Source organism: Triticum dicoccoides, chromosome 1A, assembly GCF_002162155.2.
Source record: "Triticum dicoccoides isolate Atlit2015 ecotype Zavitan chromosome 1A, WEW_v2.0, whole genome shotgun sequence".
Lineage (NCBI taxonomy): Eukaryota > Viridiplantae > Streptophyta > Magnoliopsida > Poales > Poaceae > Triticum > Triticum dicoccoides.
In genome coordinates, this window is record NC_041380.1 from 452,165,639 (window position 1) to 452,188,615 (window position 22,977).

Genomic DNA, 22,977 nt, shown 5'->3' on the forward strand with positions numbered 1-22,977 from the left:
TCCAAATTTCATGTTTGGCTGTCACTAGGATTTTGAGGTCAAATCTATACCAGAACCAAAATGAGCATGAAACTATACCAACACCAATGCACTAGCCTTTGTGCTAGGAATAAATAGTATGAACAAATCTGTACCAACACCAACATTGACAGCTCGTTTGTTCACACATGGCAATGTTTTGCATTAAACTGAACCATGCCAATACATATAACTTAAACATGAGACTTTGTAAAAAGTTAATCTTTGCAATACGACAAAGGTTCACAACAACATCAAATGATCATAATCTAGTCAAGGTTACATAAAAACTAAATCTTTGCATTATTAGCACCATCCAAGAAAGATTTTCATTGCTCAAGGATCTTCATTTCTTCGTTCTGTTCGTTCAACATCACACTTCACCCAAAATTTCCTGCAAAATATGATGAGAAATGGTGACATATGGTCTCATAGGGCAATAAACAATCCTTGAACACAATGGTTGGTAGAAATTGCTCAAAGTGAAAGATGAGGATAGCCAAGAAGACAAATCGAAGTGTCACACGATAAGCTTTAGCTTGCAACAATCTCTAGGAAGGGTAAGAAAACTCAACTTGATATAGAAATTTTTCAAAGGTTAACTTGCACTTCATTTGCACAATTATCATGAATCGAAAGGTAATAGCAAAAAACCATCAACAACCGAGTAGGTTAAGTAGGACCGAAACTAAGTCGATAAAGGACTACAGCCACTAAATAAGCATATATCTGGTTGATGTATTCTAGACTAATAATGCCACCTCTCGACCGAAGAAAAAAAGACTAGTTCATAAGAGACCTTCAAACACACTGAATATTTATGTGCATGCAAAATATGTTCATAAAACCTTGTTTCAGGAGACATGGCAGAACAAGTTGTTCTCAAACATGGCAGGAAAACGTTGTTTTATCAAGCCATGTTTGGGAAGACCTGGCAGGAAAACCTTATTAAGATGATAACATAAAACCTTCTATCATGCTAATCTCAAACATGGAAATAGGTAAGTACATAAATATGATGAAAAGCAAGCAAGCTGATGCCTCCTCTGCTCCATATTGGCATGACAAAATACAGGACACCCATAATATTGTACTATAACAAACAACTAAGGACAAAATGCAGTAGAGCTTGCTAGCTGGTAACTAATCACAGAACAAGAAACATATCTTCATTGGTTGATTTGCTTGAGGATCCATTTCTTCTTCATCCTTTCAGGCAGCGCCATAAGAGCCTTGAACTTGCGGTCATCTGCTATGGGGAAATCATAAGCTGCTAGCAAGCCATCATCATCTAGTCCCACAATTGCATTGAGAGCGTCAAGTATTTCTTCAGGACAGGAGGGTTTCTCAGGAGGAGCAACTTGAGCAATATCAGCTTTGTAGGCACTGGTAAAATTATCCAATTTCTCTCCAAGCATAGATGCAATTGAGTCATCCGATCGATATCTTTTCCTCTTCTGTTCCTCGCCGGTTTGGGTTGAAGATGTTGCGGCAGAATCAGTGTTGATGTTGTTGACATTCTCTGCAGCCATTTCCGCTGCACTTTCACCAGCAGTTCTGGCTCCCGTTTCGGTGGCATGATCCTTCGAGAAGACAAGGCTGATAGAGTCCCAAAACTTTATGACCTTGTGCCTGTAGTGTTGGGGAACGTAGTAATTTCAAAATTTTCCTACGCACACGCAAGATCATGGTGATGATATAGCAACGAGGGGAGAGTGTTGTCTACGTACCCTTGTAGACCGAAGCGGAAGCGTTGACGCAACGTAGAGGAAGTAGTCGTACGTCCTCCGGTTCAACCGATCCAAGTACTGTTACTCCGGCACCTCCGAGTTCTTGACACGCGTACAGCTCGATGACGCACCCTCGATCTCCGATCCAGCAGAGGCGCCGAGGGGGAGTTCCGTCAGCACGACGGTGTGGTGACGATCTTGATGTTCTCCTGTTGCAGGGCTTTGCCTAAGCACCGCTACAATATGACCGAGGTGTAATATCGTGGAGGGGGGCACCGCACACGGCTAAGGAACGATCAATGATCAACTTGTGTGTCCATGGGGTGCCCCCTGCCCCCGTATATAAAGGAGTGGAGGAGGGGAGGGCCGACCCTCTACTATGGCGCGCCCTGGGGAGTCCTACTCCCACCGGGAGTAGGATTCCCCTTTTCCTAGTCCAACTAGGAGTCCTTCCATGTATTAGGAGTAGGAGACTAGGAAGGGGAAGAGAGAAGGGAAGGAAGGAGGGGGTGCGGCCCCTCCCCCTAGCCCAATTCGGACTAGGCCATGGGGGGGCGTGCAGCCTGCCCTAGGCAGCCCCTCTCTCTTTCCCGCAGGGCCCAATAAGGCCCAATACTTCTCCCCGGCGAATTCCCGTAACTCTTCGGTACTCCGATAAATACCCGAATGACTCGGAACCTTTCCGAACTCCGAATATAGTCGTCCAATATATCGATCTTTACGTCTCGACCATTTCGAGACTCCTCGTCATGTCCCCGATCTCATCCGGGACTCCGAACTCCTTCGGTACATCAAAACTCATAAACTCATAATATAACTGTCATCGAAACCTTAAGCGTGCGGACCCTACGGTTCGAGAACAATGTAGACATGACCGAGACACGTCTCCGGTCAATAACCAATAGCGGGACCTGGATGCCCATATTGGCTCCTACATATTCTACGAAGATCTTTATCGGTCAGACCGCATAACAACATACGTTGTTCCCTTTGTCATCGGTATGTTACTTGCCCGCGATTCGATCATCGGTATCCAATACCTAGTTCAATCTCGTTACCGGAAAGTCTCTTTACTCATTCCGTAATACATCATCTCGCAACTAACTCATTAGTTGTAATGCTTGCAAGGCTTTATGTGATGTGCATTACCGAGAGGGCCCAGAGATACCTCTCCGACAATCGGAGTGACAAATCCTAATCTCGAAATACGCCAACCCAACATCTACCTTTGGAGACACCTGTAATGCTCCTTTATAATCACCCAGTTACGTTGTGACGTTTGGTAGCACCCAAAGTGTTCCTCCGGGAAACGGGAGTTGCATAATCTCATAGTCATATGAACATGTATAAGTCATGAAGAAAGCAATAGCAATATGCTAAACGATCGTGTGCTAAGCTAATGGAATGGGTCATGTCAATCAGATCATTCAACTAATGATGTGACCTCGTTAATCAAACAACAACTCATTGTTCATGGTTAGGAAACATAACCATCTTTGATTAACGAGCTAGTCAAGTAGAGGCATACTAGTGACACTATGTTTGTATATGTATTCACACATGTATTATGTTTCCGGTTAATACAATTCTAGCATGAATAATAAACATTTATCATGAAATAAGGAAATAAATAATAACTTTATTATTGCCTCTAGGGCATATTTCCTTCAGTCTCCCACTTGCACTAGAGTCAATAATCTAGTTCACATCGCCATGTGATTTAACACCAATATTCATATCTGTATATGATTAACACCCATAGTTCACATCGTCATGTGACCAACACCCAAAGGGTTTACTAGATTCAGTGATCTAGTTCACATCGTTATGTGATTAACACCCAAGGAGTACTAAGGTGTGATCATGTTTTGCTTGTGAGAGAAGCTTAGTCAACGGGTCTGTCACATTCAGAGCCGTATGTATTTTGCAAATATTCTATGTCTACAATGCTCTGTACGGAGCTACTCTAGCTAATTGCTCCCACTTTCAATACGTATCCAGATTAAGACCTAGAGTCATCTGGATCGGTGTAAAAGTTTGCACCGATGTAACTTTTACAACGAACTCTTTTATCACCTCCATAATCGAGAAACATCTCCTTAGTCCTTACTAAGGATATTCTTGACCGCTGTCCAGTGATCTACTATTAGATCAAAATTGTATTCCCTTGACAAACTCATAGCAAGGTATACAATATGTCTGGTTCACAGCATAGCATACTTTATAGAACCTATGACTGAGGCATAGGGAATAACTTTTCATTCTCTTTCTATTTTCTGCCATGGTCGGGTCTTGAGTCTTACTCAATTTCACACCTTGCAACACAGGCAAGAACTCCTTCTTTGACAGTTCCATTTTGAACTATTTCAAAAATTTATCAAGGTATGTATTCATTGAAATTTTTTATCAAACGTCTTGATCTATCTATATAGATCTTGATGCTCAATGTGTAAGCAGCTTCACTGAAGTCTTTCTTTGAAAAACTCCTTTCAAACACTCCTTTATGCTTTACAGAATAATTCTACATTATTTCCGATCAACAATATGTCATTCACATATACTTATCAGAAATGTTGTAGTGCTCCCACTCACTTTCTTGTAAATACAGGCTTCACCGCAAGTCTGTATAAAACTATATGCTTTGATCAACTTATCAAAGCATATATTCCAACTCTGAGATGCTTACACCAGTCCATAGATGGATCGCTGGAGTTTGCATATTTTGTTAACACCTTTAGGATTGACAAAAACTTCTGGTTGCATCATATACAACTCTTCTTTAATAAATCTATTAAGGAATGCAGTTTTGTTTATCCATTTGCCAGATTTCATAAATTGCTAACATGATTCAGACAGACTTAAGCATTGATACGAGTGAGAAAATCTCATCGTATTCAACCCCTTGAACTTGTTGAAAAACCTTTTGCAACAAGTCGAGCTTAGTGGATAGTAACACTACTATCAGTGTCCGTCTTCCTCTTGAAAATCCATTTATTTAACATGGCTTGCTGATCGTCGAGCAAGTCAATCAAAGTCCATACTTTGTTTTCATACATGGATCATATCTCAGATTTTACGGCTTTAAGCCATTTCGCGGAATCTGGGCTCATCATCGCTTCCTCATAGTTCGTAGGTTTATCATGGTCTAGTAACATGACTTTCAGAACAGGATTACCGTACCACACTGGTGCGGACCGTACTTTGGAAGACCTACGAGGTTCTGTAGTAACTTGATCTGAAGTTTCATGATCATCATCATTAGCTTCCTCACTAATTGGTGTAGGAATCACTGGAACTGATTTCAGTGATGAACTATTTTCCAATTCGGGAGAAGGTACAAATTACCTTATCAAGCTCTACTTTCCTCCCACTCACTTCTTTCGAGAGAAACTCCTTCTCTAGAAAGGATCTATTATCAGCAACAAATTTGCCTTCGGATCTGTGATAGAAGGTGTACCCAACAATTTCCTTTGGGTATTCTATGAAGACGCACTTCTCTGATTTGGGTTCGAGCTTATCAAGTTGAAAAAACCCTTTTCATATAAGCATCGCAACTCCAAACTTTAAGAAATGACAGCTTAGGTTTCTTGCCAAACCATAGTTCACACGGTGTCGTCTCAACGGATTTAGATGGTGCCCTATTTAACGTGAATGCAGCTGTCTCTAATGCATAACCCCAAAATGATAGTGGTAGATCGGTAAGAGACATCATAGATCGCACCATATCTAATAAAGTACGGTTATGACGTTCAGACACACCATTATATTGTGGTGTTCTAGGTGGCATGAGTAGTGAAACTATTTCACATTGTTTTTAACTGAAGGCCAAACTCGTAACTCAAATACTCTTCTCTACGATCAGATCGTAGAAACTTTATTTTCTTGTTACGATGATTTTTCACTTCACTCTGAAATTCGTTGAACTTTTCAAATGTTTCAGACTTATGTTTCATCAAGTAGATATACTCATATCTGCTCAAATCATCTGTGAAGATCAGAAAATAATGATACCTGTCGCGAGCCTTAATATTCATCGGACCACATACATCAGTATGTATGATTTCCAACAAATCTATTGCTCGCTTCATTGTTCTGAAGAACAGAGTCTTAGTCATCTTGCCCATGAGGCATGGTTCGCAAGCATCAACTGATTCATAATCAAGTGATTCCAAAAGCCCATCAGTATGGAGTTTCTTCATGCGCTTTACACCAATATGACCTAAACGGCAGTGCTACAAACAAGTTGCACTTATCATTATTAATTTTGCATCTTTTGGTTTCAATATTATGATTATGTGTATCACTACGATCGAGATCCAACGAACTATTTTCATTGGGTGTGTAACCATATAAGGTTTCATTCATGTAAACAGAACAACAATTTATTCTCTTACTTAAATGAATAACTGTATTACAATAAACATGATCAAATCATATTCATGCTCAACGCAAACACCAAATAACACTTATTCAGGTTCAACACTAATCCCGAAAGTATAGGGAGTGTGCGACGATGATCATATCAATCTTGGAACCACTTCCAACACACATCGTCACTTCACCCTTAACTAGTCTCTGTTTATTCTGCAACTCCCGTTTTGAGTTACTAATCTTAGCAACTGAACTAGTATCAAATACTGAGGGGTTGCTATAAACACTAGTAAAGTACACATCAATAACATGTATATCAAATATACTTATGTTCACTTTGCCATCCTTCTTATCCGCCAATCACTTGGGGTAGTTCCGCTTCCAGTGACCAGTCCCTTTGCAGTAAAAGCATTTAGTCTCAGGCTTAGGATCAGACTTGGGCTTCTTCACTTGAGCAGCAACTTGCTTGCCGTTCTTCTTGAAGTTCCCCTTCTTCCCTTTGCCCATTTCTTGAAACTAGTGATCTTGTCAACCATCAACACTTGATGTTTTCCTTGATTTCTACCTTCGTCAATTTCCGCATTACGAAGAGCTTGGAAATCGTTTTTGTTATCCCTTGCATATCATAGTTCATCACGAAGTTCTACTAACTTGGTGATGGTGAGTAGAGAATTCTGTCAATCACTATCTTATCTGGAAGATTAACTCCCACTTGATTCAAGCGATTGTAGTACCCAGATAATCTGAGCACATGCTCACTAGTTGAGCGATTCTCCTCCATCTTTTAGCTATAGAACTTGTTGGAGATTTCATATCTCTCAACTCGGGTATTTGTTTGAAATATTAACTTCAACTCCTGGAACATCTCATATGGTCCATGACGTTCAAAACGTCTTTGAAGTCCCGATTATAAGCCGTTAAGCATGGTGCACTAAACTATCAAGTAGTCATCATATTGAGCTAGCCAAACGTTCATAACATCTGCATCTGCTCCTGCAATAGGTCCGTCACCTAGCGGTGCATCAAGGACATAATTCTTCTGTGCAGCAATGAGGATAAACCTCAGATTACGGATCCAATCCGCATCTTTGCTACTAACATCTTTCAACACAATTTTCTCTAGGAACATATCAAAATAAACACAGGGAAGCAACAACGCGAGCTATTGATCTACAACATGATTTGCAAAATACTACCAGGACTAAGTTCATGATAAATTTAAGTTCATTTTAATCATATTACTTAAGAACTCCCACTTAGATAGACATCCCTCTAATCCTCTAAGTGATCACGTGATCCAAATCAACTAAACCATGTCCGATCATCACGTGAGATGGAGTAGTTTCATCGGTGAACATCATTATGTTGATCATATCTACTATATGATTCACGCTCGACCTTTCGGTCTCCGTGTTCCGAGGCCATATCTGTATATGCTAGGCTCGTCAAGTATAACCTGAGTATTCCGCGTGTGCAACTGTTTTGCACCCGTTGTATTTGAACGTAGAGCCTATCACACCTGATCATCACGTGGTGTCTCAACACGAAGAACTTTTGCAACGGTGCATACTCAGGGAGAACACTTCTTGATAATTAGTGAGAGATCATCTTAAAATGCTACCGTCAATCAAAGCAAGATAAGATGCATAACGGATACACATCACATGCAATCAATATAAGTGATATGATATGGCCATCATCATCTTGTGCCTGTGATCTCCATCTCCGAAGCACCGTCATGATCACCATCGTCACCGGCGCGACACCTTGATCTCCATCGTAGCATCGTTGTCGTCTCGCCAATCTTATGCTTCCACGACTATCGCTACCGTTTAGTGATAAAGTAAAGCATTACATCGCGATTGCATTGCATACAATAAAGCGACAACCATATGGCTCCTGCCAGTTGCCGATAACTCGGTTACAAAACATGATCATCTCATACAATAAAATTTAGCATCATGCCTTGACCATATCACATCACAACATGCCCTGCAAAAACAAGTTAGACGTCCTCTACTTTGTTGTTGCAAGTTTTACGTGGCTGCTACGGGCTTTAAGCAAGAACCAATCTCACTTACGCATCAAAACCACAACGATAGTTCGTCAAATAGACTCCGTTTTAACCTTCGCAAGGACCGGGCGTAGCCACACTCGGTTCAACTAAAGTGAGAGAGACAGACACCCGCCAGCCACCTTTAAGCACGAGTGCTCGTAACGGTGAAACCAGTCTCGCGTAAGCGTACGCGTAATGTCGGTCCGGGCCGCTTCATCTCACAATACCGCTGAACCAAAGTATGACATGCTGGTAGGCAGTATGACTTATATCGTCCACAACTCACTTGTGTTCTACTCGTGCATATAACATCAACACATAAAACCTAGGCTCGGATGCCACTGTTGGGGAACGTAGTAATTTCAAAATTTTCCTACGCACACGCAAGATCATGGTGATGATATAGCAACGAGGGGAGAGTGTTGTCTACGTACCCTTGTAGACCGAAGCGGAAGCATTGACGCAACATAAAGGAAGTAGTCGTACGTCCTCCGGTTCAACCGATCCAAGTACCGTTACTCCGGCACCTCCGAGTTCTTGACACGCGTACAGCTCGATGACGCACCCTCGATCTCCGATCCAGCAGAGGCGCCGAGGGGGAGTTCCGTCAGCACGACGGCGTGGTGACGATCTTGATGTTCTCCTGTTGCAGGGCTTCGCCTAAGCACCGCTACAATATGACCGAGGTGTAATATCGTGGAGGGGGGCACCGCACACGGCTAAGGAACGATCAATGATCAACTTGTGTGTCCATGGGGTGCCCCCTGCCCCCGTATATAAAGGAGTGGAGGAGGGGAGGGCCGGCCCTCTACTATGGCGCGCCCTGGGGAGTCCTACTCCCACCGGGAGTAGGATTCCCCTTTTCCTAGTCCAACTAGGAGTCCTTCCATGTATTAGGAGTAGGAGACTAGGAAGGGGAAGAGAGAAGGGAAGGAAGGAGGGGGTGCGGCCCCTCCCCCTACCCCAATTCGGACTAGGCCATGGGGGGGCGCGCAGCCTGCCCTAGGCAGCCCCTCTCTCTTTCCCGCAGGGCCCAATAAGGCCCAATACTTCTCCCCGGCGAATTCCCGTAACTCTTCGGTACTCCGATAAATACCCGAATGACTCGGAACCTTTCCGAACTCCGAATATAGTCGTCCAATATATCGATCTTTACGTCTCGACCATTTCGAGACTCCTCGTCATGTCCCCGATCTCATCCGGGACTCCGAACTCCTTCGGTACATCAAAACTCATAAACTCATAATATAACTGTCATCGAAACCTTAAGCGTGCGGACCCTACGGTTCGAGAACAATGTAGACATGACCGAGACACGTCTCCGGTCAATAACCAATAGCAGGACCTGGATGCCCATATTGGCTCCTACATATTCTACGAAGATCTTTATCGGTCAGACCGCATAACAACATACGTTGTTCCCTTTGTCATCGGTATGTTACTTGCCCGAGATTCGATCATCGATATCCAATACCTAGTTCAATCTCGTTACCGGAAAGTCTCTTTACTCGTTCCGTAATACATCATCTCGCAACTAACTCATTAGTTGTAATGCTTGCAAGGCTTTATGTGATGTGCATTACCGAGAGGGCCTAGAGATACCTCTCCGACAATCGGAGTGACAAATCCTAATCTCGAAATACGCCAACCCAACATCTACCTTTGGAGACACCTGTAATGCTCCTTTATAATCACCCAGTTACGTTGTGACGTTTGGTAGCACCCAAAGTGTTCCTTCGGCAAACGGGAGTTGCATAATCTCAGTCATAGGAACATGTATAAGTCATGAAGAAAGCAATAGCAATATGCTAAACGATCGTGTGCTAAGCTAATGGAATGGGTCATGTCAATCAGATCATTCAACTAATGATGTGACCTCATTAATCAAATAACAACTCATTGTTCATGGTTAGGAAACATAACCATCTTTGATTAACGAGCTAGTCAAGTAGAGGCATACTAGTGACACTATGTTTGTCTATGTATTCACACATGTATTATGTTTCCGGTTAATACAATTCTAGCATGAATAATAAACATTTATCATGAAATAAGGAAATAAATAATAACTTTATTATTGCCTCTAGGGCATATTTCCTTCATGTAGCATGCTGCATCTTTGTTTGCCTGCAACCCATGAAGACAAATAGTCTCATGTCATGGTGGAAAATGAACACACATCCATCCAAACACCAAACACACATCCAAAGAGAAAATCGTAGACTATAGCTAAGATGTAACTCATGTCATGGTGCAAAATCACATAAATAATGGGGAAAACAAGTGCACTGCTGCAAGTTGTGATTGTTTCTCAAGAGAAGGCTGATTACTAATATAATAGCAAAACATAGGGGAAATGATGAGTAAACTACTGATTAGAAGGCTATGCATGAACAAGTATTGTTGGGGAACGTAGCAGAAATTCAAAATTGTCTACGTGTCACCAAGATCTATCTATGGAGAAACCAGCAACGAGGGGAAGGAGAGTGCATCTACATACCCTTATAGATCGCTATGTGGAAGCGTTCAAGAGAACGGGGTTGGTGGAGTCGTACTCGTCGTGATCCAAATCACCGATGATCCTAGCGCCGAACGGACGGCACCTCCGCGTTCAACACACGTACGGAGCAGCGACGTCTCCTCCTTCTTGATCCAGCAAGGGGGAAGGAGAGGTTGAGGAAGATGGCCCCAACAGCAGCACGACGGCGTGGTGGTGGTGGAGCTGCAGTACTCTGGCAGGGCTTCGCTAAGCACTATGGAGGAGGAGGATGTGTTGGAGAGGGAGAGGGAGGCACCAAAGGCTAAGCATTAGAAGTCCTCCATCTCCCCACTATATATAGGAGGGCCAAGGGTGGGGGCGCCAGCCCTAGGAGATCTAATCTCCTAGGGGGGTGCGGCCAAGGGAAGGAATCCCTCCTTCCCAAGGCACCTAGGAGGTGCCTTCCCCTCCTAGGACTCTTCCTTTAGGGTTTCCCCCACCCTAGGCGCATGGGCCCTAGGGGGAAGTGGCACCCCAGCCCACTTTGGGCTGGATCCCTTCCCACTTCAGCCCATGGGGCCCTCCGGGATAGGTGGCCCCACCCGGTGGACCCCCGGGACCCTTCCGGTGGTCCCGGTACAATACTGGTGACCCCGAAACTTGTCCCGATGGCCGAAATAGCACTTTCTATATATAATTCTTTACCTCCGGACCATTCCAGAACTCCTCGTGACGTCCGGGATCTCATCCGGGACTCCGAAAAACATTCGGGTTACTGCATATACATATCCCTACAACCCTAGCGTCACCGAACCTTAAGTGTGTAGACCCTATGGGTTCGGGAACCATGCAGAGATGACCGAGACGTTTTCCGGTCAATAACCAACAGCGGGATCTGAATACCCATGTTGGTTCCCACATGTTCCACGATGATCTCATCGGATGAACCACGATGTCAAGGACTTAATCAATCCCGTATACAATTCCCTTTGTCTAGCAGTACGATACTTGCCCGAGATTCGATCGTCGGTATCCCGATACCTTGTTCAATCTCGTTACCGGCAAGTCTCTTTACTCGTTCCGTAACACATCATCCCATGATCAACTCCTTGATCACATTGTGCACATTATGATGATGTCCTACCGAGTGGGCCCAGAGATACCTCTCCGTCACACGGAGTGACAAATCCCAGTCTCGATTCGTGCCAACCCAACAGACACTTTCGGAGATACCCGTAGTGTACCTTTATAGCCACCCAGTTACGTTGTGACGTTTGGCACACCCAAAGCACTCCTACGGTATCCGGGAGTAACACAATCTCATGGTCTAAGGAAATGATACTTGACATTAGAAAAGCTTTAGCATACGAACTACATGATCTTTGTGCTAGGCTTAGGATTGGGTCTTGTCCATCACATCATTCTCCCAATGATGTGATCCCGTTATCAACGACATCCAATGTCCATGGTCAGGAAACCGTAACCATCTATTAATCAACGAGCTAGTCAACTAGAGGCTCACTAGGGACATGGTGTTGTCTATGTATCCACACATGTATCTGAGTTTTCTATCAATACAATTCTAGCATGTATAATAAACGATTGTCATGAACAAGGAAATATAATAATAATCAATTTATTATTGCCTCTAGGGCATATTTCCAACAGTCTCCCACTTGCACTAGAGTCAATAATCCAGTTCACATCGATATGTGATTAACACTCAAGGTCACAAACCCATGTGACTAACACCCAAAGAGTTTACTAGAGTCAATAATCTAGTTCACATTACCATGTGATTAACACTCGATGAGTTCTGGGTTTGATCATGTTATGCTTGTGAGAGATGTTATAGTCAACGGGTCTGAATCTTTCAGATCCGTATGTACTTCGCAAATCTCTATGTCATCTTGTAGATGCAGCTACTACGCTATATTTGGAGCCATTTCAAATAACTGTTCTACTTGGAGCTATTCTAAATTGTTGCTCCATTATACGTATCCGGCATCTCTACTCAGAGCTATCCGGATAGGTTTTAAGCTTGCATCGACATAACTCTTTACGTCGAACTCTTTATCACCTCCATAACCGAGAAACATATCCTTATTCCTCTAAGGATAATTTAGACCGCTATTTGGCGATCTACTCCTAGATTACCTTTGTACCCTCTTGCCAGATATGTGGCAAGGCACACATCAGGTGCGGTACTCAGCATGGCATACCGTATAGAGCCTATGACAAAAGCATAGGGGACGACATTTGTCCTTTCTCTTTCTTCTGTCGTGATCGAGCTTTAAGTCTTAACTTCATACCTTACAACTCAGGCAAGTACTCCTTCTTTGACTGATCCATCTTGAACCCCTTCAAGATCATGTCAAGGTATGTGCTCATTTGAAAGTACCATTAAGCGTTTTGATCTATCCTTATAGATCTTGATGCTCAATGTTCAAGTAGCTTAATCCAGGCTTTCCATTGAAAAATACTTTCCAAATAACCCTATATGCTTTCCAGAAATTCTACGTCATTTCTGATCAACAATATTTCAACAACATATACCCATCAGAAATTCTATAGTGCTCCCACTCACTTCTTTGGAAATACAAGTTTCTCATAAACTTTGTATAAACCCAAAATCTTTGATCATCTCATCAAAGCGTACATTCCAACTCTGAGATGCTTACTCCAGTCCCTAGAAGGATTGCTGGAGCTTTGCATACTTATTAGCATCTTTCAGGATTGAAAAAACCTTCCGGTTGTATCACATACTACCTTTCCTCAAGAAAATCGTCGAGGAAACAATGTTTTGACATCCTATCTGCAAGATTTCATAAATAATGCAGTAATCGCTAATATAATTCCAACAGACTCTTAGCATCGCTACGAGTGAGAAAGTCTCATCGTAGTCAACTCTTTGAACTTGTCGGAAAACATCTTAACGACAAGTCGAGCTTTCTTAATGGTGACATTTACCATCATTATCCGTCTTCCTTTTAAAATCCATCTGCACTCAACAGCCTTATGATCATCGAGCTGTTCTGTCAAAGTCTACAGTTTGTTTCCATACATGGATCCTCTCTCGGATTTTATGGCCTCGAGCCATTTATCGGAATCCGGGCCCACCATCGCTTCTCCATAGCTCGTAGGTTCATTGTTGTCTAGCAACATGACTTCCAAGACAGGATTACGTACCACTCTGAAGTAGTACGCATCCTTGTCATCCCACGAGGTTTGGTAGTGACTTGATCTGAAGTTTCATGATCACTATCATAAGCTTCCACTTCAATTGGTGTAGGTGCCACAGGAACAACTTCTTGTGCCCTGCCACACACTAGTTGAAGAGACGGTTCAATAACCTCATTAAGTCTCCACCATCCTCCCACTCAATTCTTTCGAGAGAAACTTTTCCTCGAGAAAGGACCCGATTCTAGAAACAATCCCTTATTGCTTTCGGTTCTGAGACAGGAGGTATACCCAACTGTTTTGGGTGTCCTATGAAGATGCATTTATCCGCTTTGGGTTCGAGCTTATCAGCCTGAAACTTTTTCACATAAGCGTCGCAGCCCCAAACTTTTATGAAATGACAGCTTAGGTTTCTCTAAACCATAGTTCGTACGGTGTCATCTCATCGGAAATACGTGGTGCCCTATTTAAAGTGAATGTGGTTGTCTCTAATGCCTAACCCATAAACTATCGTGGTAATTCGATAAGAGACATCATGGCATGCATCATATCCAATAGGGTGCAGTTATGATGTTCGGACACACCATCACACTATGGTGTTCCAGGCTGTATTAGTTGTGAAACAATTTCCACAATGTCTTAATTCTGTGCCAAACTCGTAATTCAGATATTCATCTCTATGATCATATCATAGATATTTTATCCTCTTGTCACGACGATCTTTCAACTTCACCCTGAAATTACTTGAACCTTTCAATAATTCAGACTCATGATTCATCAAGAAAATATACACAACATCTACTCAAATCATCTGTGAAGTAAGAACATAACGATGTCCACTACATGCCTCAGCACTCATTGGATTGCACACATCAAAATGTATTACTTCCAACAAGTTGCTTTCTAGTTCCATTTTACTGAAAACGAGGCTTTCAGTCATCTTGCCCATGTGGTATGATTTGCATGTCTCAAGTGATTCAAAATCAAGTGAGTCCAAACGGTCCATTTGCATGGAGTTTCTTCATGCATATCTACCAACAAACATGGTTCGCATGTCTCAATCCTTTCAAAAATGAGTGAGTCCAAAGATCCATCAACATGGAGCTTCTTCATGCGTTTTATACAGATATGACTTAAGTGGCAATGCCACAAGTAGGTGGTACTATCATTACTATCCTATATCTTTTGGCATGAACATGTGTATCACTACGATCAGGATTCAATAAACCATTCAATTTAGGTGCAAGACCATTGAAGGTATTATTCAAATAAACAGAGTAACCATTATTCTCCTTAAATGAATAACCGTATTGCGATAGACATAATCCAATTATATCTATGCTCAACGCAAACACCAATCTCGATGGTAGAGGGAGCGTGCGATGCTTGATCATATTAACATTGGAAACACTTCCAACACATATCATCAGCTCACCTTTAGCTAGTCTCCGTTTATTCCGTAGCTTTTATTTCGAGTTACTAACACTTAGCAACCGAACCGGTATCTAATACCCTGGTGCTACTAGGAGTACTAGTAAAGTACACACTAACACAATGTATATCCAATATACTTCTATCGACTTTGCCAGCCTTCTCATCTACCAAGTATCTAGGGCAATTCTGCTCCAGTGGCTGTTCCCTTTATTACAGAAGCACTTAGTCTCGGGTTTGGGTTCAACCTTGGGTTTCTTCACTAGAGCAGCAGCTGATTTGCCGTTTCATGAAGTTTCCCTTCTTGCCCTTGCCCTTCTTGAAACTAGTGGTTTCACCAACCATCAACAATTGATGCTCCTTCTTGATTTCTACTTTTGCGGTGTCAAACATCGCGAATATCTCAAGGATCATCATATATGTCCCTGATATATTATAGTTCATCACGAAGCTCAAGCAGCTTGGTGGTAATGACTTCGGAGAAACATCACTAACTCATTTGGAAGATCAACTCCCACTTGATTCAAGCGATTGTTGTACTCAGACAATCTGAGCACAAGCTCAACAATTAAGCTTTTCTCCTTAGTTTGCAGGCTAAGAAAATCGTCGGAGGTCTTATACCTCTTGACGTGGGCACGAGCCTGAAATCCAAATTTCAGCCCTCGAAACATCTCATATGTTTCACGACGTTTCAAAACGTCTTCGGTGCCTCAACTCTAAACCGTTTAACTGAACTATCACGTAGTTATCAAAATGTGTATGTCAGATGTTCGCAACATCCACAGACAACGTTCGAGGTTCAGCACACTGAGCGGTGCATTAAGGACATAAGCCTTCTATGAAGCAATGAGGACAATCCTCAGTTTACGGACTTAGTCCGCATAATTGCTACTATCAACTTTCAACTAAATTTTCTCTAGGAACATATCTAAACAGTAGAACTGAAGTGCGAGCTACGACATAATTTGCGAAGACCTTTTGACTATGTTCAGGATAATTAAGTTCATCTTATGAACTCCCACTCAGATAGACATCCCTCCAGTCATCTAAGTGATTACATGATCCGAGTCAACTAGGCCGTGTCCGATCATCACGTGAGACGGACTAGTCAACATCGGTGAACATCTTCATGTTGATCGTATCTACCATACGACTCATGCTCGACCTTTCGGTCTCTTGTGTTCCGAGGCCATGTCTATACATGCTAGGCTCATCAAGTCAACCTAAGTGTTTCGCGTGTGTAAATCTGGCTTACACCCGTTGTATGTGAACGTTAGAATCTATCACACCCGATCATCACGTGGTGCTTCGAAACAACAAACTGTCGCAACGGTGCACAGTTAGGGGGAACACTTTCTTGAAATTATTATGAGGGATCATCTTATTTACTACCGTCGTACTAAGTAAACAAGATGCATAAACATGATAAACATCACATGCAATCAAATAATAGTGACATGATATGGCCAATATCATTTAGCTCCTTTGATCTCCATCTTGGGGCTCCATGATCATCTTGTCACCGGCATGACACCATGATCTCCATCATCATGATCTCTATCATCGTGTCTTCATGAAGTTGTCTCGTCAACTATTACTTCTACTACTATAGCTAACGGTTAGCAATAAAGTAAAGTAATTACATGACGTTTATGTTGACACGCAGGTCATAAATAAATTAAGACAACTCCTATGGCTCCTGTCGGTTGTCATACTCATCGACATGCAAGTCGTGATTCCTATTACAAGAACATGATCAATCTCATACATCACATATATCATTCATCACATCCTTTTGGCCATATCACATCACATAGCATACCCTGCAAAAACAAGTTAGACGTCCTCTAATTGTTGTTTGCATGTTTTACGTGGCTGCTATGGGTTTCTAGCAAGAACGTTTCTTACCTACGCAAAACCACAACGTGATATGCCAATTGCTATTTACCCTTCATAAGGACCCTTTTCACCGAATCTGATCCGACTAAAGTGGGAGATACAGACACCCGCTAGCCACCTTATGCAACTAGTGCATGTCAGTCGGTGGAACCAGTCTCACGTAAGAGTACGTGTAAGGCCGGTTCGGGCCGCTTCATCCCACAATGCCACCGAATCAAGATTGGACTAGTAACGGTAAGCATATTGAACAAAATCAACGCCCACAACTACTTTGTGTTCTACTCATGCATAGAAACTACGCATAGACCTAGCTCTGATACCACTGTTGGGGAACGTAGCAGAAATTCAAAATTGTCTACGTGTCACCAAGATCTATCTATGGAGAAACCAGCAACGAGGGGAAGGAGAGTGCATCTACATACCCTTGTAGATCGCTATGCGGAAGCGTTCAAGATAACGGGGTTGATGGAGTCGTACTCGTCGTGATCCAAATCACCGATGATCCTAGCGCCGAACGGACGGCACCTCCGCGTTTAACAGACATACGGAGCAGCGACGTCTCCTCCTTCTTGATCCAGCAAGGGGGAAGGAGAGGTTGAGGAAGATGGCCCCAACAGCAGCACGACGGCGTGGTGATGGTGGAGCTGCAGTACTCCGGCAGGGCTTCGCTAAGCACTATGGAGGAGGAGGATGTGTTAGAGAGGGAGAGGGAGGCACCAAAGGCTAAGCATTAGAAGTCCTCCTTCTCCCCACTATATATAGGAGGGCCAAGGGGGGGGGGGCGCCGGCCCTAGGAGATCTAATCTCCTAGGAGGGTGCGGCCAAGGGGAGGAATCCCTCCTCCCCAAGGCACCTAGGAGGTGCCTTCCCCTCCTAGGACTCTTCCTTTAGGGTTTCCCCCACCCTAGGCGCATGGGCCCTAGGGGGAAGTGGCGCCCCAGCCCACTTTGGGCTGGATCCCTTCCCACTTCAGCCCATAGGGCCCTCCGGGATAGGTGGCCTCACCCGGTGGACCCCCGGACCCTTCTGGTGGTCCCGGTACAATACTGGTGACCCCGAAACTTGTCCCGATGGCCGAAATAGCACTTCCTATATATAATTCTTTACCTCCGGACCATTCCGGAACTCCTCGTGACATCCGGGATCTCATCCGGGACTCCGAACAACATTCGGGTTACTGCATATACATATCCCTACAACCCTAGCGTCACCGAACCTTAAGTGTGTAGACCCTACGGGTTCGGGAACCATGCAGAGATGACCGAGACGTTCTCCGGTCAATAACCAACAGCGGGATCCGGATACCCATGTTGGTTCCCACATGTTCCATGATGATCTCATCGGATGAACCACGATGTCAAGGACTTAATCAATCCCATATAAAATTCCCTTTGTCTAGCGGTACGATACTTGCCCGAGATTCGATCGCCGGTATCCCGATACCTTGTTCAATCTCGTTACCGGCAAGTCTCTTTACTCGTTCCGTAACACATCATCCCGTGATCAACTCCTTGATCACATTGTGCACATTATGATGATGTCCTATCGAGTGGGCCTAGAGATACCTCTCCGTCACACGGAGTGACAAATCCCAGTCTTGATTCGTGCCAACCCAACAGACACTTTCGGAGATACCCGTAGTGTACCTTTATAGCCACCCAGTTACGTTGTGACGTTTGGCACACCCAAAGCACTCCTACGGTATCCGGGAGTTGCACAATCTCATGGTCTAAGGAAATGATACTTGACATTAGAAAAGCTTTACCATACGAACTACATGATCTTTGTGCTAGGCTTAGGACTGGGTCTTGTCCATCACATCATTCTCCCAATGATGTGATCCCGTTATCAACGACATCCAATGTCCATGGTCAGAAAACCGTAACCATCTATTGATCAACGAGCTAGTCAACTAGAGGCTCACTAGGGACATGGTGTTGTCTATGTATCCACACATGTATCTGAGTTTCCTATCAATACAATTCTAGCATGGATAATAAACGATTATCATGAACAAGGAAATATAATAATAATCAATTTATTATTGCCTCTAGGGCATATTTCTAACAAGTATAAGTGCATGTTTTCAAATAAACTTGGCTGAATTCCACATCATGATGGAGAAGGTGGAGAAGGTGTATAAGTGCATGTTTTCGAATAAACTACTTGACCACATGATTGATGAAAATGAATCTTGTGGCCATGCCATGAATACATAGATGCTCAGGATGTAGTGCTTACCTTGACATAGTTTCTCCACACGTCCTCACTATCAACCATAAGCTTGTTATGGATCCAATCCCACCCAAAACCACTCGTTGACAACATCTTGCTGACATTGACATAGTGTCTATCAATAGTCTTGCACCTTGATATGACATTCTCCTTTGTGATATCGACATTGCACTTGGCTCGAACATTCTTGACAACTGCAGTGTAAACATGTGGCTTCCACCCATTTTGAGCACGATCCCCTCTATTGTAATGCTCCACGAACACATTCAGCATTGCTTCATCCATTTCATCCATCCAGGTAAGGTAGTTTCTACCTCCTTTCTTCTCCACATCCATATCTTCCTGCAAGCAACAATATATGTATGAGACAAACGTAGAATCCAGAGAGAGAGAGAGAGAGAGAGAGGGGGGGGGGGTTCAAAAATAGGCATATGAAATATATGAACATACAAATGAATGAATTCAATGATTGGCTCCCCCGCGTCTCCTTTGGTAATCTGCCCACATTTGATTAGCTAAGGTATCTCGCTTGTTGTTCCACCCAGTTGTTGATTCAACATGTCTAATCATGTTTGGTTCTTCAGGATGTTCGATGGCAGCAGCATTTAACTGATTATCCACGTCAATTAGCATTATATCATCCATCTCTCTCTGCCTATCTCTTAGAAAGTTATGCAATATGCAGCAAGCATTAATGACACGGATCTGCGAGATGGTATTATTGGCGTGGTAATAAAAAAATAAAAATAAACGGAGGCTTGGTTTTGCAAAATACTATGTGATACCTGATTCCGTATGCGAAAAAATGAACTAGTCCTCAAAATAGCCCATCTCATCTTTAGTAGACCAAAAGTTCTCTCTATCACATTCCTAGCTGATGCATGTCGCAGATTATATAACTCTCTTGGAGTTTGTGGGTTATTTCCATTAGCCGCCCATTCTTTCAAATGGTACCGGACTGACCGGTATGGAGCAAAGAAGCCCGGACCATTAGTGTACCCAGCATCTACAAGGTAGTATTTTCCTAATGTTTGCAAAAATAACAAGTATTAGATATTATATTTACATTGAAATATCATAACTTAGTTGTTCTACCGTACCAAGGCAGAGAATTACCATGTGGAACTCTAAAAGCGTCTTGTCGTGACATTGCATCTCGCAACACTCGTGAATCAGATGCAGAACCTTCCCATCCAGCTAAGACATACAAAAACTTCATATTCCGGTCACAAACACCAAGCACATTAGTGGTCACATCTTGCTTTCTATTCCTGTATCTGCCTTGCTTGAGAGCGGAAACACGGACATCAACATGTGTGCCATCTAAAGCTCCTAGCCCATCTGGAAACCATTTCCATCTACTATCCTCGGGCTGCTCAGCTGAAGGGGTTGGTAGCTTTATAAACTCATGAGACAAGGAAAGGACAGCTCTTAAGATCTCATTGAAATGCCTACTGATGGTCTCGAGTGCCCATCTGTACGTGCTTTCAATTAACCGGTATTTCATCCCATGGCTTAGCACTAGCAGAAACATTGTGACTGATTCTTCAACCGACACATAAAATGTGTCCCCCAAACCACATCTTTCACGCAAGATAGCGCACAGGTCCACAAAGGACCGTTTAGTTAGGCGCAAACTATCAAAACAGTGCTTGTTAGAACCCTGATAAATTGATCTAAGCATCTGCTTTCTAATCCTAATCTCCGCCTCATCCTCACTGAAATCATCAAGCTCTCTAATCTTCCTCTGACAATACGTGTGTTGAACTATCGCGACAACCGACACAAAAAATCCAGCAGCTGCCCTCTTCCTTTTCTTTCTCCTCTCATCGCCATGCAATGTGTTAATGTACAAGTCCGACATCTATATTAAGATGAAGAAAATAACAATTGAGAAAGAACTCAAGCTCGATTACTAGTGATACACAAAAAACTCATGCTTATTACTAGTGATACACAAAAAACAGATGCAGTTGCTTGTCAAGAAAGCTTAGATGGAGGAAAAAGATGGGCAAAACCCAAACAGGGTTTATGCTACTTTCTGTTTCACTTTTGTCAGGTGGATGAACAGACCTGCGCCCCCATACTTTTGGAAAAATAGATCATAACAAACAAAACCATCAAGCATTAGAGTTTCACATAAAAAGAAGCTTCAATCGCCATACGATACAATTGACACAGTCTTATTGAACATGTTATTAACACTCTCTCCTAAAACGGAGTGAATCAAAACTATCCTGAACTTGTATTTCAAAACATTATGCTCAAGTATCTAGCTTCAATAACAAGCCCGAATATAAAATCAGCTCAGTCTGGAAAAAACCCAGTCTGATTCAGACAAAAAATCATTATGCAAGCACACTGAAATTGTTCTATACTGAATTCAGACAAAAAATCAGTGTGCAAACATATTGAAATCAGGGGTTCATGTCTGCTTGCGGCCCATACTGAATTGTTCTATACTGAATTCAGACAAAAAAATCACTGTCCAACCACACTGACTTTGTTCTATACTAAATTCAGACAAAATAATCAGTGTGCAAAACACATTAAATTCAGAGATCCATTCTGTTTGCATAGAGGGGACGCAGACACGCTGACCACGTACCACAAAAAGGTCGATCTTCCGGGGTGTGGAGCTGACTGACCGTGGGCTGGCGGAGGAATCGTCAAGAAGTCGATCTTCTGTCCGGATCGGGTGGCTGGATGGAGGTGGGTTCAGGTTAGGGTTAGGGTTCAAGCAGAAAAGATCCACCAGAGAGAGGGAGGGGGAGAAGAGAGGTGGAGGGAGAACCTACCAGGATTTGAGAGCTCGACGACGGCGCTGTGGTCACCGGGGGCAGCACACCATCGAACAGAAAGCTTCGCGTGTAGAGGGGACGGGGGAAGAGAACTCGGGGAGAAGCTATTCACCGGCGGGGGCTGCATCACCCGCGGCCGAGAAGGTGGGGTTCATGGCGGCGGCGGCGGCGGCGGGCGTCGGGGTAGGGTGGGGGAAGGAGGCGAGAGACGAAGGCGTCGGGGTAGGGTGGGGGAAGCGAGCGAGTGGAATCCGGGAGAATGACGGGCGAGGGGCTGGGATTTGGGCCTAGGCCAAGTTTACATCCTCTGGAATCTTAGAATGAAATCCACCCTCAATTCTGTGGCAGCCAAACAAGTATATTCCGGAATTCGCAAATGAAATCCACCAAATCCGACCCAAATGATGGGTACCAAACGAGCTGTAAATTCTATTATCATAAACATTCTCAGCTATACAATACACCTAAGCTTATTTCAACCAAAGCTCTTTGATAGGAAGTAGGTGTCAATAGAGTTACTACTTATATCACAGAAAACTAGGGGCGATCGCTCTTTGATTCAAATAAAACGCAGTTGTTCGCTTTTACTTCATAAGACGAATATCCTAGCACTTGTTGTACTTCAGGATTAGACTCAGACACTCAGTTGTAAAGAAACCTGGAAGTGCAAGTGATGATGTATCAACCAAACGTAGCCACACAGATCCTTCTGCAGGAGCAGGCAATGTAGCACTTACTGAATCCTCATTTGCATATGTACAAGTCGCCTTTGGTTAA

At 43.2% G+C, this 22,977-nt stretch overlaps 2 protein-coding genes across 2 annotated transcripts; both read right to left on the minus strand.

Moving 5' to 3' along the window:
- Nucleotides 1–1,187: 1,187 nt before the first annotated feature.
- On the minus strand, nucleotides 1,188–22,314 carry LOC119353660. Its single transcript, XM_037620312.1, has 5 exons — nucleotides 22,198–22,314; nucleotides 22,008–22,101; nucleotides 19,406–19,741; nucleotides 10,279–10,302; nucleotides 1,188–1,652 (listed from the first exon to the last, which is right to left on the minus strand). Exons 3-5 carry the CDS (start codon nucleotides 19,733–19,735, stop codon nucleotides 1,188–1,190), a joined length of 819 nt encoding a protein of 272 aa, XP_037476209.1. The 5' UTR covers nucleotides 19,736–19,741; nucleotides 22,008–22,101; nucleotides 22,198–22,314.
- LOC119300881 (putative nuclease HARBI1) lies at nucleotides 19,862–21,331 on the minus strand. The gene is made up of 3 exons (XM_037577816.1): nucleotides 20,516–21,331; nucleotides 20,185–20,423; nucleotides 19,862–20,104 (listed from the first exon to the last, which is right to left on the minus strand). The coding sequence occupies exons 1-3, from the start codon at nucleotides 21,261–21,263 to the stop codon at nucleotides 19,862–19,864; spliced, it is 1,230 nt and encodes a 409-aa protein (XP_037433713.1). The 5' UTR covers nucleotides 21,264–21,331.
- Nucleotides 22,315–22,977: the final 663 nt, after the last annotated feature.

What these genes read in the sequence shown, in the direction of transcription:
- LOC119353660 (XM_037620312.1), bottom strand. Translation starts at nt 19,735, where the DNA reads ATGGATGTGGAGAAGAAAGGAGGTAGAAACTACCTTACCTGGATGGAT. An exon ending in TGTGGAGAAACTATGTCAAG is followed by an intron (nt 10,303 to 19,405) that starts GTAAGCACTACA and finishes CATGGGTTGCAG; the next exon opens with GCAAACAAAGATGCAGCATG. An exon ending in ACAAAGATGCAGCATGCTAC is followed by an intron (nt 1,653 to 10,278) that starts ATGAAGGAAATA and finishes CCCCAACACTAC; the next exon opens with AGGCACAAGGTCATAAAGTT.
- LOC119300881 (XM_037577816.1), bottom strand. Translation starts at nt 21,263, where the DNA reads ATGTCGGACTTGTACATTAACACATTGCATGGCGATGAGAGGAGAAAG. An exon ending in CGCTTTTAGAGTTCCACATG is followed by an intron (nt 20,424 to 20,515) that starts GTAATTCTCTGC and finishes TGCAAACATTAG; the next exon opens with GAAAATACTACCTTGTAGAT. An exon ending in TTTTTCGCATACGGAATCAG is followed by an intron (nt 20,105 to 20,184) that starts GTATCACATAGT and finishes ACCATCTCGCAG; the next exon opens with ATCCGTGTCATTAATGCTTG.